The 24,176-nt window shown below is 45.5% G+C and overlaps 1 protein-coding gene across 1 annotated transcript in view; it reads right to left on the bottom strand.

The window, feature by feature from the left end:
• LOC309972262 (solute carrier family 22 member 2) overlaps positions 1–14,059 on the bottom strand; it is a gene marked incomplete at both ends in the record, with an annotated part of 28,537 nt that extends 14,478 nt beyond the window's left edge. The window contains 5 exons of the mRNA XM_082855876.1: positions 1,518–1,632; positions 3,451–3,619; positions 5,540–5,694; positions 11,628–11,731; positions 13,649–14,059. Coding sequence (XP_082712002.1) covers positions 1,518–1,632; positions 3,451–3,619; positions 5,540–5,694; positions 11,628–11,731; positions 13,649–14,059 — 954 coding nt within the window. The remainder of the gene's footprint in view (positions 1–1,517; positions 1,633–3,450; positions 3,620–5,539; positions 5,695–11,627; positions 11,732–13,648) is intronic.
• Positions 14,060–24,176: the final 10,117 nt, after the last annotated feature.

The following is a 24,176-nucleotide window of genomic DNA, read 5'->3' as shown; positions in this document are numbered from 1 at the left end:
TAGGAACAGCTTTGTATATTTCATGATGGCGCCCCAGGGTCATCCAGGGAACATAATGCCTTACACTTGCTGAGTGCTTTTAACGTGCCCGGGACTAGCTAAGCCCTCCACGCACATTAGCTTGTTTAATCATTACAACTACCCTGCAAGTTAGGTCTACGTTTTTCACCCCATTTCACAGAAGAGGAAGCTGGGCTACAGAGAAGTGAGGTAACTCATGCGCGTATATAAAGGGATACTGCTGAAAGCGGGTGGGGTAACATCAAGGCCCAGCCCAGTGGCCCTGAGGGCCGAGGGCATTGACACGCCCTCTCTGCACACCTGGACCGTTGTGTGGCCCAAAGGTCAGGAGAGTGATCTGGGACCCTGGCGCTCAGTCCAGCAATGGAATCACCTGGAGCTCGTTAGAATGAAAGATCTCAGGCCCCAGCCCAGACAGATGGAACCTGAATCTGCATGTTCACAAGGTCCCCAGGTGATCCCGTGCACAGAATTGAGAAGCCCTACTCTAGATGACACAGTAGGTGGTGGAGGGGACATTTCATCTCCAGGGTTCAGGCAGCAGAACCCTTGTGAGACCCACTCCCTTCTGTCTCCTTCCTGGAGCAACACGTGATGTTGTGTGAAAGACCCAGGAAGGAGGGGAAGAAGTCTCCAGGAGACCAGCAGTGACCAGACTTACCACCCTCATGTGAACTCTGACCTTGAGCGAGACAGTGACCCACGTGTGCCCTATTCCCTGGCCAGTTTCTGAGAGGATCTGAAATCCAAGAATCAGTGCTATGCCTGTCATTCTTGGGAAAAAATATATATTCCAAACACCCAGAAACCAGAGAGGAAATGAAGAAAAAAGAGCTCTGAGCCCCCAAATCCTCACTCTAAATGCCACGTCAATCTCAAATTCTTACAGGTCACTCATCTTAGAGCCTCATCAGAAATGACTTACTCTTATTTCAGTATAAATTCCTAATAAGCTTGATATTCTCTTTTCCAAGCCTTGTCAGATGGAAAGGTTTAAATTAAACGTGATGAGGTCCACTAAAGGCGAAACACTAAATGCAGAGAAAATGAACACTTCAGTCATTTGTTCTATTCAGGAAGGCAGGGGTTGCTTAAAATATTTTGGGATAACTTCTATCCAACATTTTAAAAATTCTAAGAAATTATTTGTGTTTGAAGAATCTTCCCTCTGGAGAAAACCTCCCTCCCTGAGGATGTTGATGGACACACAGGCAAACAAGACTTCGAGTACCGGGGCCTAAGGGGCAACATGGTCGAGAGATGAACAAGATAGAAGCGCCTCATTTGACTTTTAAAAGGCTTTTGGCTTCCTTTAGTTTTGTTTTCCATCTGTTTAAAATATTCTACCAGGGAACCACAAATCTTAGTACAACAGAAATGTCCTGTTGCACAAGGTGGGTGGGCCGCTTCTGCCACTCCCCATTGAGACAATGCACGGTTTTCCCAAATCTTCCTTTTCACTGTTCCCTGATTTGATACTTCAGCTGCTGGCTCACCTGAAGAGAGGTAGGCAGAGATTTTCCATTTTTCTTTGCGATGTGCTTAATGATTTTCATGGCTTTAGCGTCTTTGTTCTGGGAGATCAACCACCTAGGAGACTCAGGTATGCACCTAGGGCACAGAAAAAGTGTCATCAATGCTGTTAAGTGGAGGGAAAATCTTACTGAACACCCACCCCCAGGGGTCATAGCAGATCTCTGTGAGGGATCTTACACAGTGAGGTTTGGTTGGATCTACAAAGGAAATAAAACTGTACAGGGGCTACACAGCCAAGGGAACCATCCACAAAATGAAAAAGCAGCCTACTGAATGGGAGAGAATATTTGCAAACCATGTATCTGATAGAGGGTTAATATCCAAAATATATAAAGAACTCATGCAATCCAATAGCAGAAAACCAAGCAATTCAATTTAAAAATGGGCAGAGTATCTGAATAGACATTTTTCCAAAGAAGACATACAGATGGCCAACAAACACATGAAGATGCTCAACATCACTAATCATCAGGGAAAAGCAAATCAAAACTACAAGATATCACCTCACACCTGTCCGAATGGCTGTTATCAAAAAGACAAGAAATAAGTGTTGGCAAGGATGTAGAGAAAAGGGAATCCTTGTGCACTATTGGTGGGAATGTAAATGGGTGTGGCCACTACGGAGAACAGTATGGAGGTTCCCTAAAAAAATTAGAACTACCGTATGATCCAGAAATCCCACTTCTGAATATTTATCTGAAGAAAACAAAACACCCCAAATACCTATTTTCTACTCTTCTGTGGAGCTTGTAGAATTGTAAGAAAATTAAATTTGACTCTATTGAGTGAAAGTGGCAAGAAGTGCTTCAGAAAGAGTCAGAACGTGGATAATAGGTGGGCCTTCTGTGTCATGCTAAAGCACTAGGTCTTTATTCTGAAGGGAATCAAACTACTGAAAGACGTTTAAGCAGGAGAGTAACGGGGTGGGCCTGGAGTTTTACAATGCGGCGTGAAACATGGATTAGAGGGTGGGAAAGCTGATGCCAAAGAGACCAGTTATGAGTCTACCCAGAAATCCAGGCAAGACATAATGGATTCCTAATGAGAACAGCGGAAAAGAGGGATGGTTTCAGAGACATAAAGGGGGTAGAAAGGATATAGGGATGAAACTAAGGATCACTCTCAGAGTTTTAACGGCTTTTGGAGGAGAAATAGGCTTCCTGGGAAGGGTTGAGATGTTTAATTCTTAGACAAGACAGCTATGGGAAGAACAGGTAGATATGTCCAGGAGCTAAATAGGTGGGTTTTTTCATAGGAGAGAGATTTGGTTGATAATCTAGCGTCCCTCTTGCTTTATCTCAGGTAAGCTTGCATTAGGAGTTTCTGATAGTTTCTTCTGTTTTTACTGTGTTCCATGTTTCCCTTGGGCAGGGGTGACAAACATATTTCACTTGCCCTGGTAACTCTGATTGATTGGTATGGTCTCTCTGGGGTTCCATGTTGGCCTTATCTGGGATAAAGACTGCTGTGATTGATTGGGGATGTCTGCTTTGGGCATGGTATTGGAAGTGGTGACAGAAGTGCCATACTTCCCCTTCTCTATCCTGAAGTTTCTTCTGAGGAGGGGCAGAATCAGAACAATAGTATTGTCAGTCTCTTTAAAGGGTATCATGGCTACTGGAAGCTACTTTAAACACCACAAAAATAAAGTGAAAAATGTGAGATCCAAGTCATAAAACTCTTAAGTTCAAAGTGAAAGAACATCTGATTTCCAGAGGGGAAGACAGATTAAAGCTTATGATTTTTATCCCTGAAACATGGACCTGGGTTTCCTGTGAAACAGAAGAGTGAAGGATATCTTAGATTCGAAGGATGGTGTTCACTGGGGAAGACAGTCTTTTTAGCTAAATAAAATATTTCAGTCTATGTCCTCTTGGTTCCACAGGGACTTACCAGTAATAGAGCAAGAAGCAGAAGTTGGGCAGAGTCACTGTGAACTGCAGCCACCTCCAGTGCGGAAGTACGTATGCCACCCCAGCAAGCACCAGGAGCCCAACCGTGAAGGCCACTTGGTAAAGAATCCCCACTGTTCTCCGGTAGCTCAGCCCAACAAATTCTGTAACTGCAGAGACAACCCAAAGGGTCAACGCAAGTCAGTACAACAGGGAGTTGGCTGTCTAACTATGGGGAAACTAGAATGCCAACACAAAAGTAATCCAAGTTCTAGAATTTTCTATACAGCTCTCTGAAAACTTTTAAATGTTCTTTGGGACCTATTTTGTTATGATTACTGCTGTTGTGTTAATTAATGTAAAATCTTATAATCCCATATTACATGGGGTAAACATTGACTTTAGAGCATAGATGATTTTCACGTAAATGAATAGCTCAATATAACTTGCCCTCTTACATGAGTTAAACATTTTCTTGGCAATCCTGTTAATGTGTTTAAATGGCTTGGAAACCTGGTGGTGGGGTTCCAAGCTGACTGGAGTCAGCTAGTACTGGCTTGCAAGAACTGATTTTTAAATTTTCAGGAATTTTGCAAGCTGGTTTTTAACCCATTGGTATCTTAAAAGCAGTCATGGTGGGAGTATTTACAACTTAGAAATTGGAAAACACTATGAATCAGGCTTTTTATTTTCCAGGAGCTGGTGTATGAGCATAACACGGCACGTGGTATAGTAAACAGCCTTATCCAATCCCATGACTACAGCATGGCAGAAGTATGAAGTCTGTGATACATGGATTTACGAAATAGTCATTTTTATATTATAGACATTCTAGAATTGAGATTCTAGATATTCCATGAACCACAGAGTTTTGCTTTAAATGTTTGGTAATCATGTGAAAGACTTCAACTATTTGTAAACCAAATAGAAATGCACTCGAAAATTATTTCTATAAATCACTGTGAATTATCCAAAAGCATTTTTAAAAAGACAGACAAAATTATGTACATGCTTAATAAATAGAAATGTCTGTCTTTCAAAGTGGTTGGGGTCATGGATGAGGTCTTGGGGTAGCAGGTAGAAAGAGGGTGAATGACAGGTGCACCTTAAGGACATCCAGAGGGACTGGAGAAGAAATTAATGGGAGGATGAAACTTAAATTTAAATTTCTCCATGTCACGTGTATGAGAAACCAAATTTCTCATCGAATAACTGTGTACATTAACTCCTTTGTTGCCCAGACATAGATCAGGTGACGACCATGACAGGCACCTGAGAGTGTTAGGCACCATCTCCTCTTCATCTCATAGAATCCCCCAAATTAACTTTACTGGGTCAAATTTTAAGCACACATATTCTAGTTCTCCTGTGCGAAATGAAAGGTTGATTAATATTCTTTTAATTTCAGTGTCCATTTCCCTTGGTGTGGTTGCTATTTGAATGTAGCAGAAGGGCAAGCAACGATGGAGTGAATTCCCAAGATCTAATTAGGGTGGTAATTCTCCTTAATATTAATTTACAGATGCTCTGCTGTTATAATTCAAATATTCTCTTATAATCCATGGAGCTTAAGCATAACCCTGGTTCCTAATGAGTAGGATGGAAATGATATTCCTGGTCCTACAAATGGCTCGCTGAGGAACCGAGATTGACCACAGTACTTCTATCCTTGGTTTCCTTGCATATACATTGAGGATAACTGTGGTTTGCTAGAATGGATGTACTCAAATTAATAAAGCCCCTTATAAATCTAATGTATTCTCATCAATGAATTTTCTCTCTGTAAAGCCTGGTAGGCTAGATTTCCTCTCTATGGTACACCCCAGGGCACAGAAAACAAAAATTCCTGAAGAGTTATATAAGAGTTTGGATGGCATGATGTTTACTCTCATTCCTGCTTCATTGTTTTCTTTCTAGGAGGAATGCAGAATGAGTTTACTGAAAAGATTTCAGAAATTCTTTTGATACAGAAAAAAAATCTTTCAACATTGTCTTGAAGCTGAGTCCATTTTCCTGGGCAGCTACCCTCACGTGACTGACTATACTTTGCCAGCAGTGTCCCCCACAGCTAGAATCACAAGCGTTCTTACTCAGGATGTACCCTATTAACCAGCCTGCCTTGCTGACCAGTCCTTGGATCAAGCGAAAAATTAGCATCCATGTATAGTTTGGGGAAATAGCCATGAGAACTCCAGATGAAGCATTTATGAGGATTGTAATCAAGAGGCAGAGCTTACGACCAAACCTGCAAGGAGAAAACAAAGAGAGGGAATGAAATTAGATTAGATTCATGAGGGTTGTAGAAAATTCACAGAAGTTATGGAACTCTAAACTAAAGTGGAGGTTATCTCTGAATGATGGACATTCAGGAGGTACAGACTGATACCCACCAAGAGAATCCCTGGCTTCAGGTCAGTTCCATCAGGACTTTGCACCAGGGCACTATGTATAAACTTGAAGCCCAGTGAGGCCCATTCACCCTGGGCTGGAGCACCTCTCAGCCCCCCACTGTGGAGGGTACGTGGGGAGGGGGTGATTCTTCAGGCCACCTAGCGCTGAATGTCCCAAGGGCCCGTCTAGGGCTTCTGTCTTCACATGAGCTGGGCCTTTGCACCAACAGTCTCATCTAGCTGCCCACTGAGGAGCTTTTGCTTTAGAAAAAACAAAATTCCGTGTTCAATGTATTTCCCCATCCATTTTCAACACTGCCTTTGGACTTCATGGTATTTGTGTGTCTCCATGGCAACGGTCTTTTGTGTGGCGCTGTCATCATCTCACCTGTTGCCATCCCATAGGCCTTTGCCATGGAGTACCTTAGCAGGATTGCTCCCGCACATTTTATTTGAGACTTGGGTCCCATCGGTTTAGGGACCTGGAGAGTGTGTCAGTGCACAGAGTAGACGGAAACGTGGGAACCTGGGTTTAACCTTGGCCTTACCGCTGACTGGGATGTCGGGCGAGTTACGCGGCCTTTCTCAGTTTCTTCATCTGGAGAAGAGCTATCTGACCCAGCCTGACCAGGGGATTCAGTGCGGTATTACACCTAAAGAGCTTTGCACCCAGCCCTCCTCCCTCTCTCCTCCCTCCCTCCCTTTGCAAAGCTGCCTCTCAGAAAGCTGACTTGAAGTTCAGTCTCTTTTTTCCACATTTCATCATGTCCTCTTGGTTTTGTTCTAAAAGACGCCCTAACTAGCTGTTAGTGGATATTTTAAAAATTCTTCATGCAAAGCGATGTTTTCTTTAATTTTTCTTTGTCTATCCACTTCAAACTGCAGGTCAGTAGCGCTGCCACGTCATTAGCAGGTGCACGTTTGATGCGGCTGGACATCTGTTAATTGCTGCTCTTCCTTTAGGCAATTTGTGCTCTAGTGACCATTTCAATACTAACTGACCACTTGAAAAGAATCCACAACATTGTTAACAATTACTTGGGATTATTAATGCTCTAAATCTGAAATTTAAAGATGAAGCAGTCTCATTAGTAATTAATGGAAACTGTTAAACTTCTTAAAACCCTGTTTTGACCACATCATTTTAAAATTCTCAGTCAGTGGTTCCCCACTGTAAACATGTACCCCCTGGACTTTTATCCACAGCCTTCCAAAGTCATATCAGCACAATGTTTTAGCCTTTCTTCCTGAACCTCTCCCTTTACCCTCAAAGAATTTATAAGTATGTGCTGAAGTGATAATTCTTCAACTTCCAAAGTTGACTCAGTCAAATCCCAAAGCACCATAATCATGTTCCAGTATATGGACAAAATCCCATGGTGGATGAGAGGGAACATTCATCATCTGAAACTCAGTGCGTGGAAGCCTTCAGAGAATCAAATCTACCAATGCAGAGCAGCTTCACTAGGGGACATGTTCACATAAAGACACAGTGCTATTAAAACAATAAGGCAGGGACTTCCCTGGTGGCGCAGTGGTTAAGAATTCGCTTGCCAATGCAGGGACACGGGTTCGAACCCTCGTCCGGGAAGATCCCACACGTGAGGAGCAACTAAGCCCGTGCATCACAACCACTGAGCCTGTGCTCTAGAGCCCGCAAGCCACAACTACTGAGCCCGTGTGCCACAACTACTGAAGCCCGCACACCTAGAGCCCGTGCTCCGCAACGAGAGAAGTCACCGCAATGAGAAGCCCGCGCACCACAACGAAGAGGAGGCCCTGCTCGCCGCAACTAGAGAAAGCCTGTGCGCAGCAACAAAGACCCAACACAGCCAAAAATAAATAAATAAATTAATTAAATTAAATAAAATAAAAAACACACTGAGGCAGGGCTGGAAGAAATTTTGGAGATTTGGGAGAGTGGTTCGAGAACCTTCCCCCACTTCCTACCCTCCCACAACAGAACCACTTAAGTGGTTAAATGAAAGACGAAGAGCAAATAAAAGAGAATGGGGTGAACTCCAGGACTGCTGGCTTCAGAAGTCCTTTAGCTACCTGCTACTGAGACTGAGGTCTGGGGCTCTCAGCATCACCGTCGAGTGGTTAGAAATGCAGACTCTCAGGCCCACTCCAGACCCACTGGATCAGAATCATAATTCTAACAAAACCCCCAGGTGGTTACTATGGACGTTACCATTTGGGAAGCACTGCTTTCATTTCACTGAGCCTCCGTTTCCTCATCTGCAAACGGGATAATCCACTCTCCTTTCAAAGGCTGTTATGATCCTAAGTGAAATGTAACACACAGGGATGCCCAGTAAAATGACTGGCGCATAGTAGGTAGGGGAGAGCTAGTTTTGAAAGATTCCACAGAGTTGAGTAAGTTTGACTGCGACCCGCTGGGACTTTGATTCTGCCTTGATCTCGTTCCGCTGTGAAATCTGGGCAGTGCAGTTCTGGCTCCTGCGAGCTGATTGATAGACTTTCAGAAAATTTGTGAGCTGACTGTTAAACACAGCCATTATTAAAAATGAAAGTACACACTTACAATAAAGTAAATTATGTTAAAAGCACATGTAATAAATATGCAAAACTTATCTCTTCCTAATTATTTTACTGTGTTTGACCATTGTCTATGCTCAGGAAGTTTTTTATGTCTACCTGTTGTAGTTGTATGGTGGAAATACCATAGAATGGCGCATCTTTCTAGCCAACTCTGTGTTCAGTGACCTCACTTTGGTAGCTTGAAATGGACCACCGTGGGAGCCTTGACAACACGGAGATCAACAAACCCTGCAAACTGAGGCTTTTTCCTTCAGAGAGTCAGTTGTTAAACATTTACAAGCCTGACACTAAATTACTGACCATTAGAGTAAAAAAACCTTGAATTGGTGAGAGATTACTGTTTTGGAGTCAGGTGATTCTGAAAATCATTCTTTAGGAGGTTTGAATGATGAAACAAATTAGACATCTTACAAAAGGTTTACTTTCAAAATCTCTAGCATATATCCCCCGTCTCTCCCTCCTTCTACTTGCAAAGGTGACCTTCTGAAAGTTGACTTGGTGTAAGGCTCGGTATTCTTATTATAACCTGTTCATAATGTGCTCCTGGCTTTCTTCTAAAAGACACCTTCATCAGCTGTTAGGTCGTATTGTTACAGGAGAGAACCAGGTCTGACTACATGTTGGATCTGTTTCTTCTACTTTAACCTTTGCTTTCTGCTGTTTTTGTCCACTAAAAGGATACTGTCTATACACAACGGCCTGCCTCAGAGAACCCTGCCCCTCTGCCTGAATGTTAAACCAAAGTGCCTTTGTTCAGGGAAACATCCGGACCCTGTCCACCTGCCGATGGCTGCAAGGAAGAAGAAATGAACACATCCCCTCCCTGAGGCTGGCCATTCCAGGGGGCATTTGCAAAACTTACGGTGTTTTTACTTTACTTCCCCATCTCCTCCCCCTCTCTGTTCTATAAGAGAAACTGGCATCCAAACCCCGATAAGATGGTTATTCTGGGGACCCTAGCCCTCCATCTTCTCGGTCTGCTGGCTTTCCGAATGAAGTCGTGTTCCTTGTCTCAGCACTTCGTCTCCGATTTATTGGCCTGTCAAGTGGCAAGCAGAGTGAGCTTGGGCTCAGTAACAATATGTTTTAAATTCCTCATAGCTGACAATCTATTTTATTTAGTGTTGGTTTAATCTGTAGCAGCAGATGGATTTCCATGAGATTCTTGTTCCATTCTATAAAACCTGACAATTATTCAGTAATAGGCATTAAATGTGCAATAGATAGTGTCCTTTTTGGAGCTGTAGGGTGGTTGTCTTATTACGCACCCTTACCTGCATACACAAACCGAAGAGAAGCGGGCAGCAACCAACCAGACTTCAGACAGTTTAAGAAAAAGAAATAGAGGGATGTACACAGCTTTGGGGGGAAGAAAAACGAGTAGTCAACTTTACACGGGAGATTTCAACAATAGGAACAAAATAATGAGGTCATCTAAGAAGGTGGATAATTGACCGGGGATTTTAAGTCAGGAAGAGGATGATAACCGGTCTCCTACTCTGAGCGGGATGGGAATAATCAACTCATTCATTTAACCAGCTGTGAAGCTCAGTCCCCTGTTCGCTCACTTCTGTGCTGGCGAGTTGAGTGTTAGAATCTGCTCCTTACATTGGAAGAGCCAGTGGAGAGGGAACCGGGAGCCGGGGGTCCAGACCGCCACACGCGGGGGGCAGGGCGGACTCCCGACCACCCTCGTCAGGCCACCTCTCAAGACTTCAGGGGTCATTTCCAAACCACCGTCCTTATTGCCAGTTCTGTGGCAGTAAAGGTAAAAGCGAACGGCCTTCCTCTGCACCTCACAAGCCTCTTTGCCACACAGCGCCCCAGGAGGGGCCTTTGAAGGGAGGCTGAGTAGACAGTTACAGAAGTGACGTGACGCACGGGGCCGCCTCGTGACCCAGCACCTTCACTGTCACCTTCCCTCCCTCCTGCTGCCACAGGGGGCCCCGGCTGTGACAGTTCAGACGCCCCTGAGGGTGCGATTGAGTCAGCCATCCTTATTAATCTTTAACACACTTGCAAGTTTTAATCCAGACTGTAGTATCATCAGAGAAAATGTTCTGTCTCTATCTCATATTAAGCTCACGGCCTTTGGTTTACCTGTATCAAAGATATAGCTGGGGAAGGAACAAGCATAACGTGTATTTACTTTACCACTTATTTCAGAATTAAATACATATAGTTATAGCGTATAATATACTATAAAAGATTGCATATTTATTATAGAGTTATATGGCACTATCTCACTAGGTGACTAATGATTAAAGAGGAGGATACTGTCCAAAATGTTGCACACGGTGCCTGAAACATGGGAAATACTCAATAAACAGTCAATATTAGGAGTATTAAATAATTAGCACTGATGGCCAATTACCTAAGGTGCTTATCAAGTATAAAGCCAACTTTTCTGTTCCTTTCCCTTTGGGGGACTCCTAACAATGTCTAATGGATCATCAACAGAGTAAAGATGCACCTTATGAGGAACTTCCGGCACAGTGAACCTGGGATTACAAAATAGTGGATAAATAAAAGACATAGGAACAGGTCGATTAGTATGAGTCACTGAAAACTAGCTCCCGGAGACACGGACCCATGTACGCGGACCACCTGCTGTACATTCCACGTGGAGAGGTCTCTCCTAATCTCTCTCCAGGGACGTGACAGTATGGAAGTGGATATTTACCTCTGCCAGTGTGGAGACCCTGTTTCCCTTTCACCAAATTATATCTTAGGTTCCATACATATAATTACATCTGGCCCCAGGGCCCCAGTTCAGGAATCCTGCAACGCCACAGGCTCAGGTAAGAACAGAAGGGAGAGTCTACCTGGTTCCAGCACAGGAGAGGCAAGCGGAGGACGGGACAGAGCTCAGAGGCCCTGAAGATGCATGACCAGGTGGATGGCATGAGGCCAAAGAAAGAATTGGGATTACAAAAGGGATGAAATCCTCTATCACTCTCCCTTCTAACTCTAAGCTTCTGGATAGCCCACAAGGAAACACTGCTGCCCAGTGTTGAAACATCCCTCTATGATCCAAGAGAATTAGAAAATAAAGACATTGGTCATGCCTATCAAAGCTGTAAAGGAAATCTAAGACCGTCACGACAATTCAGGAAAGTGTGGCCTGTGTGCTCTGGGAATGGAGGGTATTCAAGCAGGGGCAGGTGAACCCAAGCGTTCTCCTTGGACTGCTTACATTCCACCACTTTTGTACTGTACCTACCTGTCTGCTATGTAGCCGATACCCACGGAACCGATAAAAAATCCTACATTCACAGCCGACTGAAACAGGTCCAGCATCCAGGAGTTGGTACACACTAGGTTAAACTGCGAGGGGCCAGGGGTGTCCCGGGTTGGGAGGGAAAGAAAACAAAATTCTGTTAGACACAGCTCAACCCAGGGAACTCAGGAGGTATTCCTTGCAAGGCACTGATGTGACTGGATGACAATAAACCAACTCTTTTCTTGCTTGTGTTAGTTTTCTTTACACAACCCCGAAGATTTGTCCCGCAGTCTGTTTAGCATTCCATCTGGCAGTATGTCATCAGGCTGAACTCTGTTTTGGCTAAATGAGCTGAAATTGGGTAATTACTTATGCACAAACCATTTCTTTCTGTAATTTTATTAAATAGGTGTGTGGACACATACAAGCATTGCCCTAAGGGAGCCAGGCTGTTCAGTGTCTCTTTAAATTAGCATCTTGCTAATGGCTGTTACCTTTGTCCTCACCTGGAACAGGAGGTGATGCTGGGGAGCCACAGGTGCTGGCCTGGAGGTCGGGAGAAAACCCCTTTCTAGGGCTAAGGACGAACTCTCTCACTTTGTGGCCTTGGGCAAAATTTTTCTCTGCTCTGGGCCTCAGTCTCCCATCTCTGTATGAACAATGAGATGAACCACGCTGCAGAAGCCTCTCAAAAGTTTATGGTACTTGACCAACAGAACGTGCTGGAAGTTATACTTTGCCGTTTTCTGGGTCCAGGCCTTAAGAAGCAGGTGGCTTCCTGTGATGGTTAATTTCATGGGTCAACTTGACTGAATCACAGAATGGCCAGATGCTTGGTTAAACATTATTTCTACTTTTTAATGATTTTGTTTAATCAAAAATCACAGACATGCTAAGCCAATGAAGGCTGGAAATAAAGAATCAGTGTAGAAGGAAAAACAAAGTTTTATGGTGTTAAATCTTCACTCCTCCGCATTTCATGTAACTATCAGACCATTTTAGATCCTTCAAATGGCTCTTCTACCTTAACGCCTGTACAGAATATCTTCACGTCATCCAAGCGGTCCTTTTAAGTTAAGCCAGGCACCTGGCTCTCTTTGTATTTGCAGAATAATTTTATCCCCCCATTTTGCTTTGTCTCCAATAAAAGCAAGCCTCACTACTATACATAAAATAGACAACTAATAAGGACTTACTGTATAGCACAGGGAATGCTACTCAATACTCTGTAATAATGGCCTATATGGGAAAAGAATGAATGTAAAAAAGAGTGGATCTATGTATATGTATATATATACATATATGTATATACATATACACATATACACACTGATTCACTTTGCTGTACACCTGAAACTCACACAACATTGTAGATCAACTATATTCCAATAAAAAATTTTAAAACAGCAAGTCTCCATTTTTTCTTTCTATCTATTGAAAAGAGGCCTCATGATTAGATGTTAATGCCAAGTGTAGTTTTTAATAAAATAATAGTACCATAGCATAAGCTCCAACCCCAGATGGTTTGATACGGATACTTCGAGCAAATGGAAGAGAAAACAATTAGCTATCGAGAGAAACGTACATTGTATCACAGTAAGGCACCCGTTCAGGTGAGTTCCGTGAGGTGTCGGGTGTCCATCTGTACCATGGCAGAGTGCAGGGGAAGTCAGGGCCTCCAGAAAAAGAGGAGGCTTGAAAATGTCCCCTTTCCTGGCATAATTCCCAGGAATGCTGATGTTTTCGCTTGCTTCTTACCGCTGAGACTTGCATACACTACAATCATTATTGTCAAAATGTGAAGCTTAAACTCACCTGCTCAAACTCCAGACAAGTAAGAGGCTGTATGTTTTCTTGAAAACTAGGATTTTATTTTATCTAATTAATTAATTTGTTTGTTTGTTTATTTTTTATAAGATACTTTGAGTCCAAAGAGCACACCTGGCCCTCCCTGGGTTCATCCTTAAGAAAAACTGCACCCTCTGCTTTCTGCATCCCTTCTAAGTCCCGCGATCGCCTACCTCGGTCACGATGGAGGAGCCGGGCGTGTCGTACACCCAGCCGTGCCGACAGGGGCCCAGAGGCAGGAGGCTGCTGTTGGCGGCCAGGCCGGCCAGCGGGTCCACGCAGCCGAGGGCGCTCTGGTTCCAGTCCACCTCATAGCGGCGGCACTGGCGGGGGAAGGCCTGGCCCTCGGGCCCGGGGCCCGGCACCGTGTAGTTGAGCTCCTCGGCCAGGCTCCAGCCGCATCGACGGCTCAGCTCGGGCACCCCGGGGCTCCGGCAGCGGTGGTCCGGGGTGAAGGCCAGGAAGACGATGCCCACGTAGATGGGGGTGAAGGCGGCAGAGAGCAGAGCGAGGAAGAGAAATGTTTGTTTCTGGAAAAAGTTGAATTCCCCTATGTGTTCGAGGATGTCGTCCATCGTCGGCATTATTCTGGGGAGAGAAGTCCCAGTGCCGCCTCCTGCGCTGCTCAGACGCCACTGAGCAAGGTTGGGCCCAGCTCAGCACAACCCCGACCAAAAGTCAAAGGGTGAGTTTATTTTAGAAAGCGACCAGCCTTTGGTCCAGACCTTAACTGGCCAGACCAACTCCCAGCCATGCACTTCCCCGTCCACTCCGAAATTCCCCGAGCAAGTCACAGGGCAAGATGCTGTATTTATTGCAGCATCCCTCCAGTGAGTGGGTCCCTACCTCTTGCTGGCCCCACAAACAACCCTTCCTCTGTGCCACACGGGGAGAAATCCGAGCACTTTCACATATCACAGCGCTGTTGATCTTCGGCAGTAAACTGAGTGTCCAGGAAATGAATATATTCATATCTCACTCACACAGCCAACCTTTTAGCTGAGGTGTCGCGGGGAAACGCACACAATGTTGGCCTTGCTTGCCGAGTACGATGCGAATCATGGTCTCCCGGTCAGAGCTCTTGTCTGGATTCAAGATGGTTTGCAAATTCTACCGTTGTGCTTTTTCTACAAACAGCGGCCAGGGCACGCGGGGTACGTGCTGGGGCTGTTTGTTTTGAGTTTCCCAGGATTTTATAATTCTGCTCTTCAAAGAATGACAATTTGGCATTCTTGCCTTTGAACCCTGGAACCCCTTGACCTGTTTGTGAGGCAAGAATACAATGTTCTCCACACATGTAGGTCAAGTGCAATGCAGGCAGGAGTGGTCTCATTCTGCTGTTTTTTGGTCTTAGTCATTTCTGCCTGTGGTCAGGGGTGGAGGGGCTCTTAAGGATGGTATTGGCTACGTCCAAACACAAGGGAAACAGGCAAACATCTTTCCTGGTGGGGAAAGGATCCTCACTGCGGTGGGCAGCTGTCACATCAGGAAGGTGGCCTGCTGATATATCTGCATATTAAAATACCAGAAATTTAATCCTGTTTTCTTCTTTTTTTTCCGTTGGGGTCTGTTTTCCTGTGGGTAGAACAGCATGGGTTGAAAAGTAGTGACCCACAGAAGTCTTCCTCCCCATTGCAGCTGCAAACTTTGTTTTCTTAAAAAAGCAAGAAGCAGGGTGCCTCTGGGGACCTTGTCAACCTCTTCTGGGCTCTGTCAGGCTCCTGGAGGTTCTCTGCTTGGTGGTAGCAGCGTGGGGGGACTCCTGCTGCCCCCCAGCCCCAGTTTGAGTTCATGGGTTCAGATTCTATAGAACCAGGAGCTGGGGGAGTATTTCTGGCACAGAGTCATGCATGCAATTCTACCTGCTGACTATTCAGTGGGCTAAAACAAAACAAAATAAATGAGAACTGGGTTAAATTGCTGACTGTACCGGGACTGGCCAAGGCCAAGGGTGGGCCGTGGTGAGCAGGGGTCTCGGCTTCTGAGATAATAAACTGTCACAGACTAAAAACGCCAGCCCCCGAAAGCTGTGGCTTGTCCCACAGCCATCTTGGGTAACAGGTAACAGGAAGGATTTCCAGAGAGATGAGGCCACGGCCGGTTCCCTGAATCTGAAGACGAGTTCCGGTTCTTTGCTCTGGAGCTCTCTAGAGGCAGAGAGATTTTTCAAATAAAGATGAAAAATCATTAATAACATAAAGGACAGATAAATAATGCCAACCAGCAAAAAGATATGGTGATATTAAGCAAGAGAAACATACCTCTAACTTCCATTTCCAGGAAAATGGAATAGATGGCCTTCTCCTTTTTCTTCCCGCTGAGCCCAACTAAAACCCCAGCATGCTGCATATAAGACAATTGCCAGGACACACTGAAGAGTGGAGACAAGGAAGACTGGGCGGGGACCTCTGGGCCCAGAGAGTGACACAGTGGGCAGTTTTCCTGCTCACAGCCCACACTGGGTGCTGGAGAAGCAGCAAGCCAGAGATACCAGTGGTCCCAACAAAATACCATCAAAAGTCCCAGCGAAAGCCTGCTCTCTCGAGATTCCCAGGGATAAGCTGAAGCTTTTCAGTGACCCTGATGGATGTCTCGTTCCTCTTTTCTTAAGGTTTTTTCTTTTTTATCAGTCTCTTGTTAGCCCCAAATCACATTGTCTCTTAAAATAATCCCATAGCTCCGTAAGACGAGACACTGCCTTAAGAGTTGCTGTCTGCGATTCCGCAGTGTGATTTTGTCCTCTGAACAAGGCTGCTGAGCACCTTGGACATTATTCCCCAGTTGGAAACAATCGGCAGGACCAGGTATCACCTCATCCCACCTCTGTCAAATGTGTGGATCCCTCGACAGGATCCTCAACGCACAGCCACTGGACCTTGGAGGCTGCCAGCTTCACTGCCCGACATTCCCTGTTGATGGACAAATTCATCTTCTATATGCCTGTCCACGTGCTCTCAACCTAATGGCCTAGTTCTTGCCTCCAGAACTACCAGAACAAGACTCCTGACTGCCCGAGGTGACACCCCATCACACAATAGAGGTCTGTGCATTGCTGTGGCTGACGTGGGGAGACTGGGGCGGTCTATGGTTCCTTCCAGGAGTCCAGCATGGCCAGCTGGGGCTTCGGTCTTACTCCCTGACCTCCACCTCCAGCCTCTTCTCTGATCCCAGGTGCCTATGGCGGGAACCAGAGGAGGACCGGCAGGTGGCAGAGACCGTGACAGGGAGGAAGGGAGGAAAGAAGGCGACTCACGTCTGCTGAGCGTGTATTCTGCTCCAAGGAGCCTTGGAGGAGCCGTGTCTCTCCTGTAATCCGGAGACCATCGCCATGGGGCAGGTGTGAGTGCCCCTATTTACAGAAGAGGACACTTGAGGGTCAGAGTGGTTTAGGGACTTCCTCAGTGTCAGCCAGCCAGCTAAGGATGAGTCAGACCTGAGGCAGGGGTGTCCCCACACCTCCCCTGCCTTCTGGCATTGGCCAGAAGTGATGTGGGACGAGGCGAGTTAAAAAGTGACCCAGGTCCTAAAACACCTATTCCAGGGACCCAGGTGGTCCTCACTGCCCCTTACTAGGAAATTGTATAAACACCTGCACCCTGGATTTGACTCGTTGAAACGGTCCACTTCAAGACACCAGATCTTCAATGCCATCGGCAAGAGAGCACCAGGTGAGAGGCAAGAAGAGTGTCGTTTGCCAGGGAGAAGTGATGTTGAAACTCACTGCGAATTACTTACAGTAAATGATCAGATAAGGAGAAGGCAAGACCTCAGATCACTTACGGCAATCGGTTGCCTGGTCATTTGACACTTTTGCATTGAAATACCAGCACAGGAGCAAAGCCCACAGCACGGCCACAATAAAACCCATCCTCCTGAGGTGACAGACCCTACAGCAAAGCCGCACAGGCGGTGAGTGAAAAACCCCAGAGAGGGAGGGGATGGAGCGGAGGGGAACCTCCAGGCTTACAACCTGAGTCTGGTCTCCTGTGCACCGACCACTTCCTTTGAGGGGCTGCTTACACACTCAGGCGTGTGGCGAGAGGCTAATCTGATCCAATGCTGAACGATCACTTCATCCATATAATCGGATGATTCATTGTAATGAGTGTTGGAAGTATTTCTCAATCTTTTCTCGGGTTCTTTTGTAATGTAAATAAATATTGTCCCCAGATGCTATGTTCTGGAAGCACCAAGGAAGGCCAGTTGTGCCCAGGCTGACTTCTGAGCTCTCCCCACCAGAGGACAGGGGGGCAGCTAGAACTGTGAGTCCCACCCAGGAACAAGCTAGCGTTTAGGTGGTAGACACATGACTTAGAGAAAAAGTACGATGTGGCCTCCGGTCAGTGGCGCCCCGTACGTAGGAAAGCTGGAGCCCACCTGAGGCCAGGATGACTGGAAGCAGGTTGTCTCAAGGTGGGGAGGGCTGTGTGTTCTCCAGGCGAGTCACAGGGGTAATGGCAGCAGACCGGGCGGATCAGGAAGGGAGTGCGCCCAGCCTTGCCCTAGAGCATCCGTGAGACTGGGCTGGCTCCTAACCTGTAAGCTGTTGACTATACTCGAGTCAGAGAGCTGACGAGCGGGAACGCTCAGGACCCCCAGTGCCGTGGCTCCCTGCTGCCAGCCTCACCCACAAGACATTCCTTACCCGCCTCCCTTCCGCCTTCTCCCTCCTCGCTCTCCCCGCCCCATCCTGCACTGGCCTCGGTCCTCCTCACTGCCCTGCTGCCCACCTGCGTATATTGGCCACAGCGGCAGGAGATCTGCTTTGACCCAGAATCATGAACTTGTAGAACCTCTGGATAGAGGGACCTCAGAGGACATCAGAACTGGCACTTTGATATCTCAGAAACATCTGTCCCACATGGTTTCACACACACGTCCTGTGCAGGTGAGCCCACTCCGCTGTTAGGCATTACCGATTGCTGGAAAGATCTTCCTCATCACGCATCAGGAGTCGGCTTCCAGAATCTTCCACGCACTTGGACATTATTCTTTCTTTTGGGGTCAGATAGGTTAGGTTAAAACCTTCTTACGCAGAAATTCTTGTATTGGAAGATGGCTTTCTTTGACCTCAGAATCTTCTCTTTCCAGAGTAAACATCCCCTGCTCCGCAGGTGACAGGTGTTCTATTCTCCTCACCACCAGGGACGATCCTGATGTGTGCTCTGGTTTCCCCTTAACTTGCAGAGTCTGGGTCCCAGAGCACCACTCCAGGTGGGGTTCCCCTGGGTGCTGGAGAGCTGGATGCTACCCTCTCAAGCCGGGGTGGGCCGACACCAGCAGACAGGCATCTCCTCCGTCAACGTGCTGCAGTTACCATCCCGCGGAGGAAGGGCTGATCGGCTCTCCCTGGGCTTCCTTCATCGATGAAATCTCTTATCTTGTTTATCCTTATTAGTTCTGCTTTCCCCACAAAATGGTGGTCCTGTTCTTATTCCCTTTAAGCCAGGAAGGTGGAGTTAGACTGGCCATGACATCAAGGTGGCTTCTTAGAAGGGGCAGGAACGAGGGGGGTGACTGAGGTTTTGGGGGTCCCTCCTTCCTGTAGCACCTTCTCTCTCCTCTTAGCTCAGCTCTCGGCAGCTCTGGGGGCCCCAAAAGGCCTGAACGCTGCACGTTAAAATACAAGACACGTGCCTGATACCAAACCACGAGGCAGCCTGGCTGACTTCACAGGTTTCATTTGGAGAGCTTCAGGGAAAAGTAATGTCTAAAACACTCAGGCAGTTAACAACTACAGTTTCCTTCTTCACAGACACCACTTGTCTTTAAAGACTGCTATTTCCTATGTAAATAGCGCAGAGAATTTGGTTTTGGCCCTTGGTTTCCGAGTCGGGGTGAGCCTGCAGCTCAGACAGGCCCCGAGCTCTCTAACCTGGCTGCTCGACTTTTATGTGGTTTTGTTTGCCAAAGCAAACTCCGTATTAATGTCCAAATATTGGGTTGGCCAAAAAGTGCCTTCAGTTTTTCAGTAAGAATAAAAGGCACATTTTTCATTTTCACCAAGAACTTTATTGAACAATGTATTCACCCTTTTGTTCCACTACCTTCAGCCATTTTTCAGGCAACTTCATAATCCCATCTTCCTAACACTTTTTATCTTTTTGAGCAAAGAACTGTTCCAGGTGCCTTTTATAGTCTTCCAGGGAATTGAAATTTTTTCCATTAAGAGGATTTTGTAAAGACCTAAATAAATGGAAATCCTAAGGTGCAGTGTTTGGTGAAAAGGGCGGATAAATCAGAAGTCCCCAGCCAGGCTGTAACAGTTTTTGCCTGGTCGTCAAAGAAACATGTGGTCTTGTGTTATCCTGATGGAAGATCATGCGTTTTCTGTTGACTCATTCTGGACACTTTTCTTCGAGTCCTGCTTTCAGTTGGTCTAACTGGGAGCAGTGCTTGTTGGAATTAATGGCTTGGTTTTCCGGAAGGAGCTCATAATAGAGGACTCCTAATCCCACCATATATACAACTTCACCTTCTTTGGATGAAGACCGGCCTTTGGCGTGGCTGGTGGTGGTTCATTTCACTCGCCCCACCATCTCTTCCATTCCACACTATTGTACAGTATCTGCTTTTCATCGTCCGTCACAATTTGTTTTAAAAACAGAGCCTTTTCATTACATTGAATCACATGCAGAAATATGGTCAAGAAGGTTTTTTTCGCTTAATTTATGTGGAACCCAAACATCAAAGCGAAGAACATAACCAAGCTGGTGCAGATGATTTTCAGCTCTTCATTTGGACATTTTGAGTCTGTCGGCTATCTCCCGCGTGGAACAACGTTGATTGTTCTCAGTTAATGTCTCGATTTGATTGTGATCAACTGGTCTACCGAACCGTGGAGCATCGTCCAGTGAGAAATCTCCTGCACAAAACTTCTCAAATCACTTTTGACACATTTGATCAATCACAGCACCTTCTCCATACACTGCACAAATCTTTTTCTTGCATTTTGGTTGCATTTTTGCCTTTCTTGAAATAACAAAGCATAATATGCCCAAAATGTTGCTTTTTTTCTTCCATCTTCAATATTAAAATAGCTATACAAAAATTCACCAGTTTTGATGTCTTTTTAAACGCTGATATGACAGCTGTCACATACAATCTAACAAAATTGTTTTGAATGAACTTAAAGACAACCGAGTGCTACTAGACCCATCTTATGGAAACAAACAAACAAACCTTTTGGCCAACCCAATCCAATCGAACTTTCATGGGCATTTAACCAAGACCCAGGAGCGAGTCAACTTGATTGGACTGCTTTCTTCAAAGAGAGAGTGAACCTGGTCTGGCTAGAAGGCACACCTTTTAATGTTACATGGGTGCCACTGGAGAACGAGAAGAGAAAAATCTTTAAGAATTTTCATTTCCATAATTCTCAGCTTTTTTTTTTTTGAAGTTTGGATTAGTGATCAATTTCCTCTTCAACTGACTTATTATTTGGTTTTTTTCCTTTTTTTTTCAGTTGCATTGGGTCTTCGTTGCTGTGCGCGGGCTTTCTCTAGTTGCAGCGAGCGGGAGATACTCTTTGTTGTGGTGTGCGGGCTTCTCATTGCTGTGGCCTCTCTTGTTGCTGAGCGCGGGCTCTAGGTGCACGGGCTTCAGTAGTTGTGGTTCGCGGGCTTAGTTGCTCTGCGGCATGTGGGATCTTCCCGGACCAGGGATCGAACCTGTGTCCCCTGCATTGGCAGGTGTATTCCCAACCATTGTGCCACTAGGGAAGCCCCCGAGTTATTATTTCTTAAGACCACTTATCCAGAGCACTGAGGGTAACACTGCCTGTAATCCTCTCATATGCTTACGAGGTGGGGATTTCCACACAGGTATGTGTGTCAGAGTCGAAGGGAATAAATAATGCTGATGTCAGTTAATCCTAAGCTGATTTTTTTTAAAAAAGTGTCAGAAACAGAGATTTTAATTCACAGCAAAGCCGTAAGCTTTGCCAGTGGAAGTGTTGTGCCTGAGGTTCAAAGAACTCTGGTTAGAGAGGACAGGCCCAGGACGTCTTAACTTTCTTGTCACTTCAGCTCAGAGCAGGAGTGCAGCAGATGAAAGGGAGGGGCATCTCCTTGGAAAAACTGCTGATTCCAGATCGGGGGAGTAAATCAACATGATGAGCTGGGACATCCTGTCAGGCCGGAAAATAAGAGAGTACTGGTCATGCCGAAAGGGCAAAGGAACCCTGTAAAGATGCTCCCTTTGACCTACAACATGACAATTGGGGCACCAACAAGAATCATAACTGCAATGCATTGAAACACATGTGTATTTTAAAAATCTATTGGTTCATAATGATTTTTTTAATCTCATGAAATAATCTAGGCATCAATCTTTAATACACTCTAAATTCGTTAGGTGAAATGACGATGAGAAATTCTATATTGGAGGGGTAAGGCTGACACCACCTAAATTTCCCCATCCATAAATAGAAGGGAACAGACTAAATCTCTAGGGATCCTTTAAACATCATAATTTAAGGACTTAGTGATTTGCTAGCTGTAAATCCAAAGTCTTCTGTGTCATGCACAAAGACCCTCATAACGCTTAGTATGCTACAGACCTACCACCACAGCGTAAACACATATAAACTCTCCCCTATTCCTCTCAACCTTCCACATTAATACAGGTAGAGCCAAGCTGGGCTGTGTGAGGTGTACGGTTCCTGGATCAACTACTATCTATGTCCTTTTCATCTCTTTGGGTTACGACCCTCATTTATTAAGAGAAAAGTTATCAAGTACATCTCCAACAGAATGAATTCCTCTAGAAATTCTTCATCTTCCCAAGAAAGACAACTTCAAGTAGAAGATGAAGGAAAGGCTTGTCGACTTCTGGTTGAAATGAAAGATGATGGCAAGTGATCAAAGTGTCGTTTATATTTGAGATTTCCTCAAGATCGAGTCTCAGAATTTAGGTTCCTTTGATTCAGGAATAGAAAGAACAGACAGCTTAAGGTCGTGGTTTTCACAGGACCGGAAGTAAATTGGGGGACCTACAAGCCATATTCATTTACCCAGAGCACGCAGGAAAGGAACACAGCGTGAAGAAAATCGTGTATAACCGAGAATTAAATTGAAGAATTTACCTCTTTTCTTCATATGAATTTTAGAGGGTGAAATAATTCATTTTTAGAGGAAAAAATTCATCTGTGCTAAAAGCTAAAATAAGCAAGTGTGGAAATGAGCAAAAACCATGCAATGGAGGACAAAAAAAGGCTCTCTATTCAGAGCTCGCTGTACCAAGGGAGTCAGCCCCTTGCATTTGGGCAGAGACTCAAGGGCAGGCAGAGGAGTGGGGAGCCTTCTTAGTGGAGAGAGGCACAGCTCCAGGCATGCCCTGATGGAGGCTGCGGGCACGGGGAAGCTGGAGGCAGCTGACCAGAAGCAGGGCGACTGTGTGATCGGTTAGGGCTGCAGATTTCATTTTCTGTCGTGGGTCCTAAACAGAGATGCCATCGGTTATTAATCAAGTTCTGGTTGTTTTGGTTCAGCTGCTGCAGGCTGTTATTTGGCTCCCTGAACTGATGGCTGAAGAAGTTCTGTCTTTATACAGTCCGGCCACTACTGTGTGTATGTTCCGTCTCTCACAAGCTAGTCATGTGTCTGAAGAAGCTTTAACTACTCTCTGCAAAGAAACCAAACCACACCTTTTAATGTTACATGGGTGCTTGGTCGGAGACAAAACAGCATGATGGGAACAGTCCCAGAGAATGATAAGACATGACATCACGTTTGGGGGTGTGGTCTCGGAGCAGGGAGAATTTGCCTTGTAGGCCACTCTTCCAGAATCTCCTAGGCTAGGTCTCTGAGACTGTAGTAACGCCATCAGCAAGCAGACTTACCCGGTCAGAGAACAACAGCTCCACCAACGTGAGGGGAGAAGTCTCGTAGGAGTTCTTATTCAAGAAGATTCTCTAGTTTTCCTTCAAATATATTTCTGCTCCATTCTCTCGGCTGTCTGTCAAGTGGACTCTTCATAAATAAGCTGGAGTTTTTCATTCTTTCCTCCATTTCTTTTAACTTTTGCCTACATTTTCCATCTCTTCATTTCTCTGTGTTGAGGTCTCTGTTATGTTCCCAGATGTATTTCTCCTCTGCTGTGCTTACCCTGCAGTTTAATTTGTCTGAGGCATTTTATTTAAATGGCTGAATTTCTATTTGGCGGCTTTTCAATCTCCTTGGTTTTTTTTTTTTTTTAACGTAATTCTGTATTCTTGCACCACACAATCAAATACTTCCTTTCCATACTTTTGTTTTGTTTTGTTTTGTTTTTTTTGGCGGTACGCGGGCCTCTCACTGTTGTGGCCTCTCCCGTGTGGAGCACAGGCTCTGGACGCGCAGGCTCAGCGGCCATGGCTCACGGGCCCAGCCGCTCCGCGGCATGTGGGATCCTCCCCGACCGGGGCACGAACCCACGTCCCCGGCATCGCAGGCGGACTCTCAACCACTGCGCCACCAGGGAAGCCCCCCTTTCCATACTTTTAAAACCTTTAAAACTGTAAAACTCTACTCATTTAAAAATATTTTTTAGATTTCCTTATTTTTGTGTTTCTGGGAGTGAATTTTCTCCAACCCTTACCTTTATTTGGGGAGCTCAGTTTCAGCTGCTCATCACCTCGAGGGCTTGTATCCATGACTTCTGTTCTTCCTTAGCATTAAACCCCAGCACCAAGGGGTTTATGGCATTCCGTGGACTCAACTC

This window comes from Leucopleurus acutus, assembly GCF_964270905.1.
Source record: "Leucopleurus acutus genome assembly, chromosome: 15".
In the NCBI taxonomy this organism is placed as follows: domain Eukaryota; kingdom Metazoa; phylum Chordata; class Mammalia; order Artiodactyla; family Delphinidae; genus Leucopleurus; species Leucopleurus acutus.
Note: the sequence above shows the minus strand (reverse complement) of the source record. Positions and strands in the feature narration are given on the sequence as shown.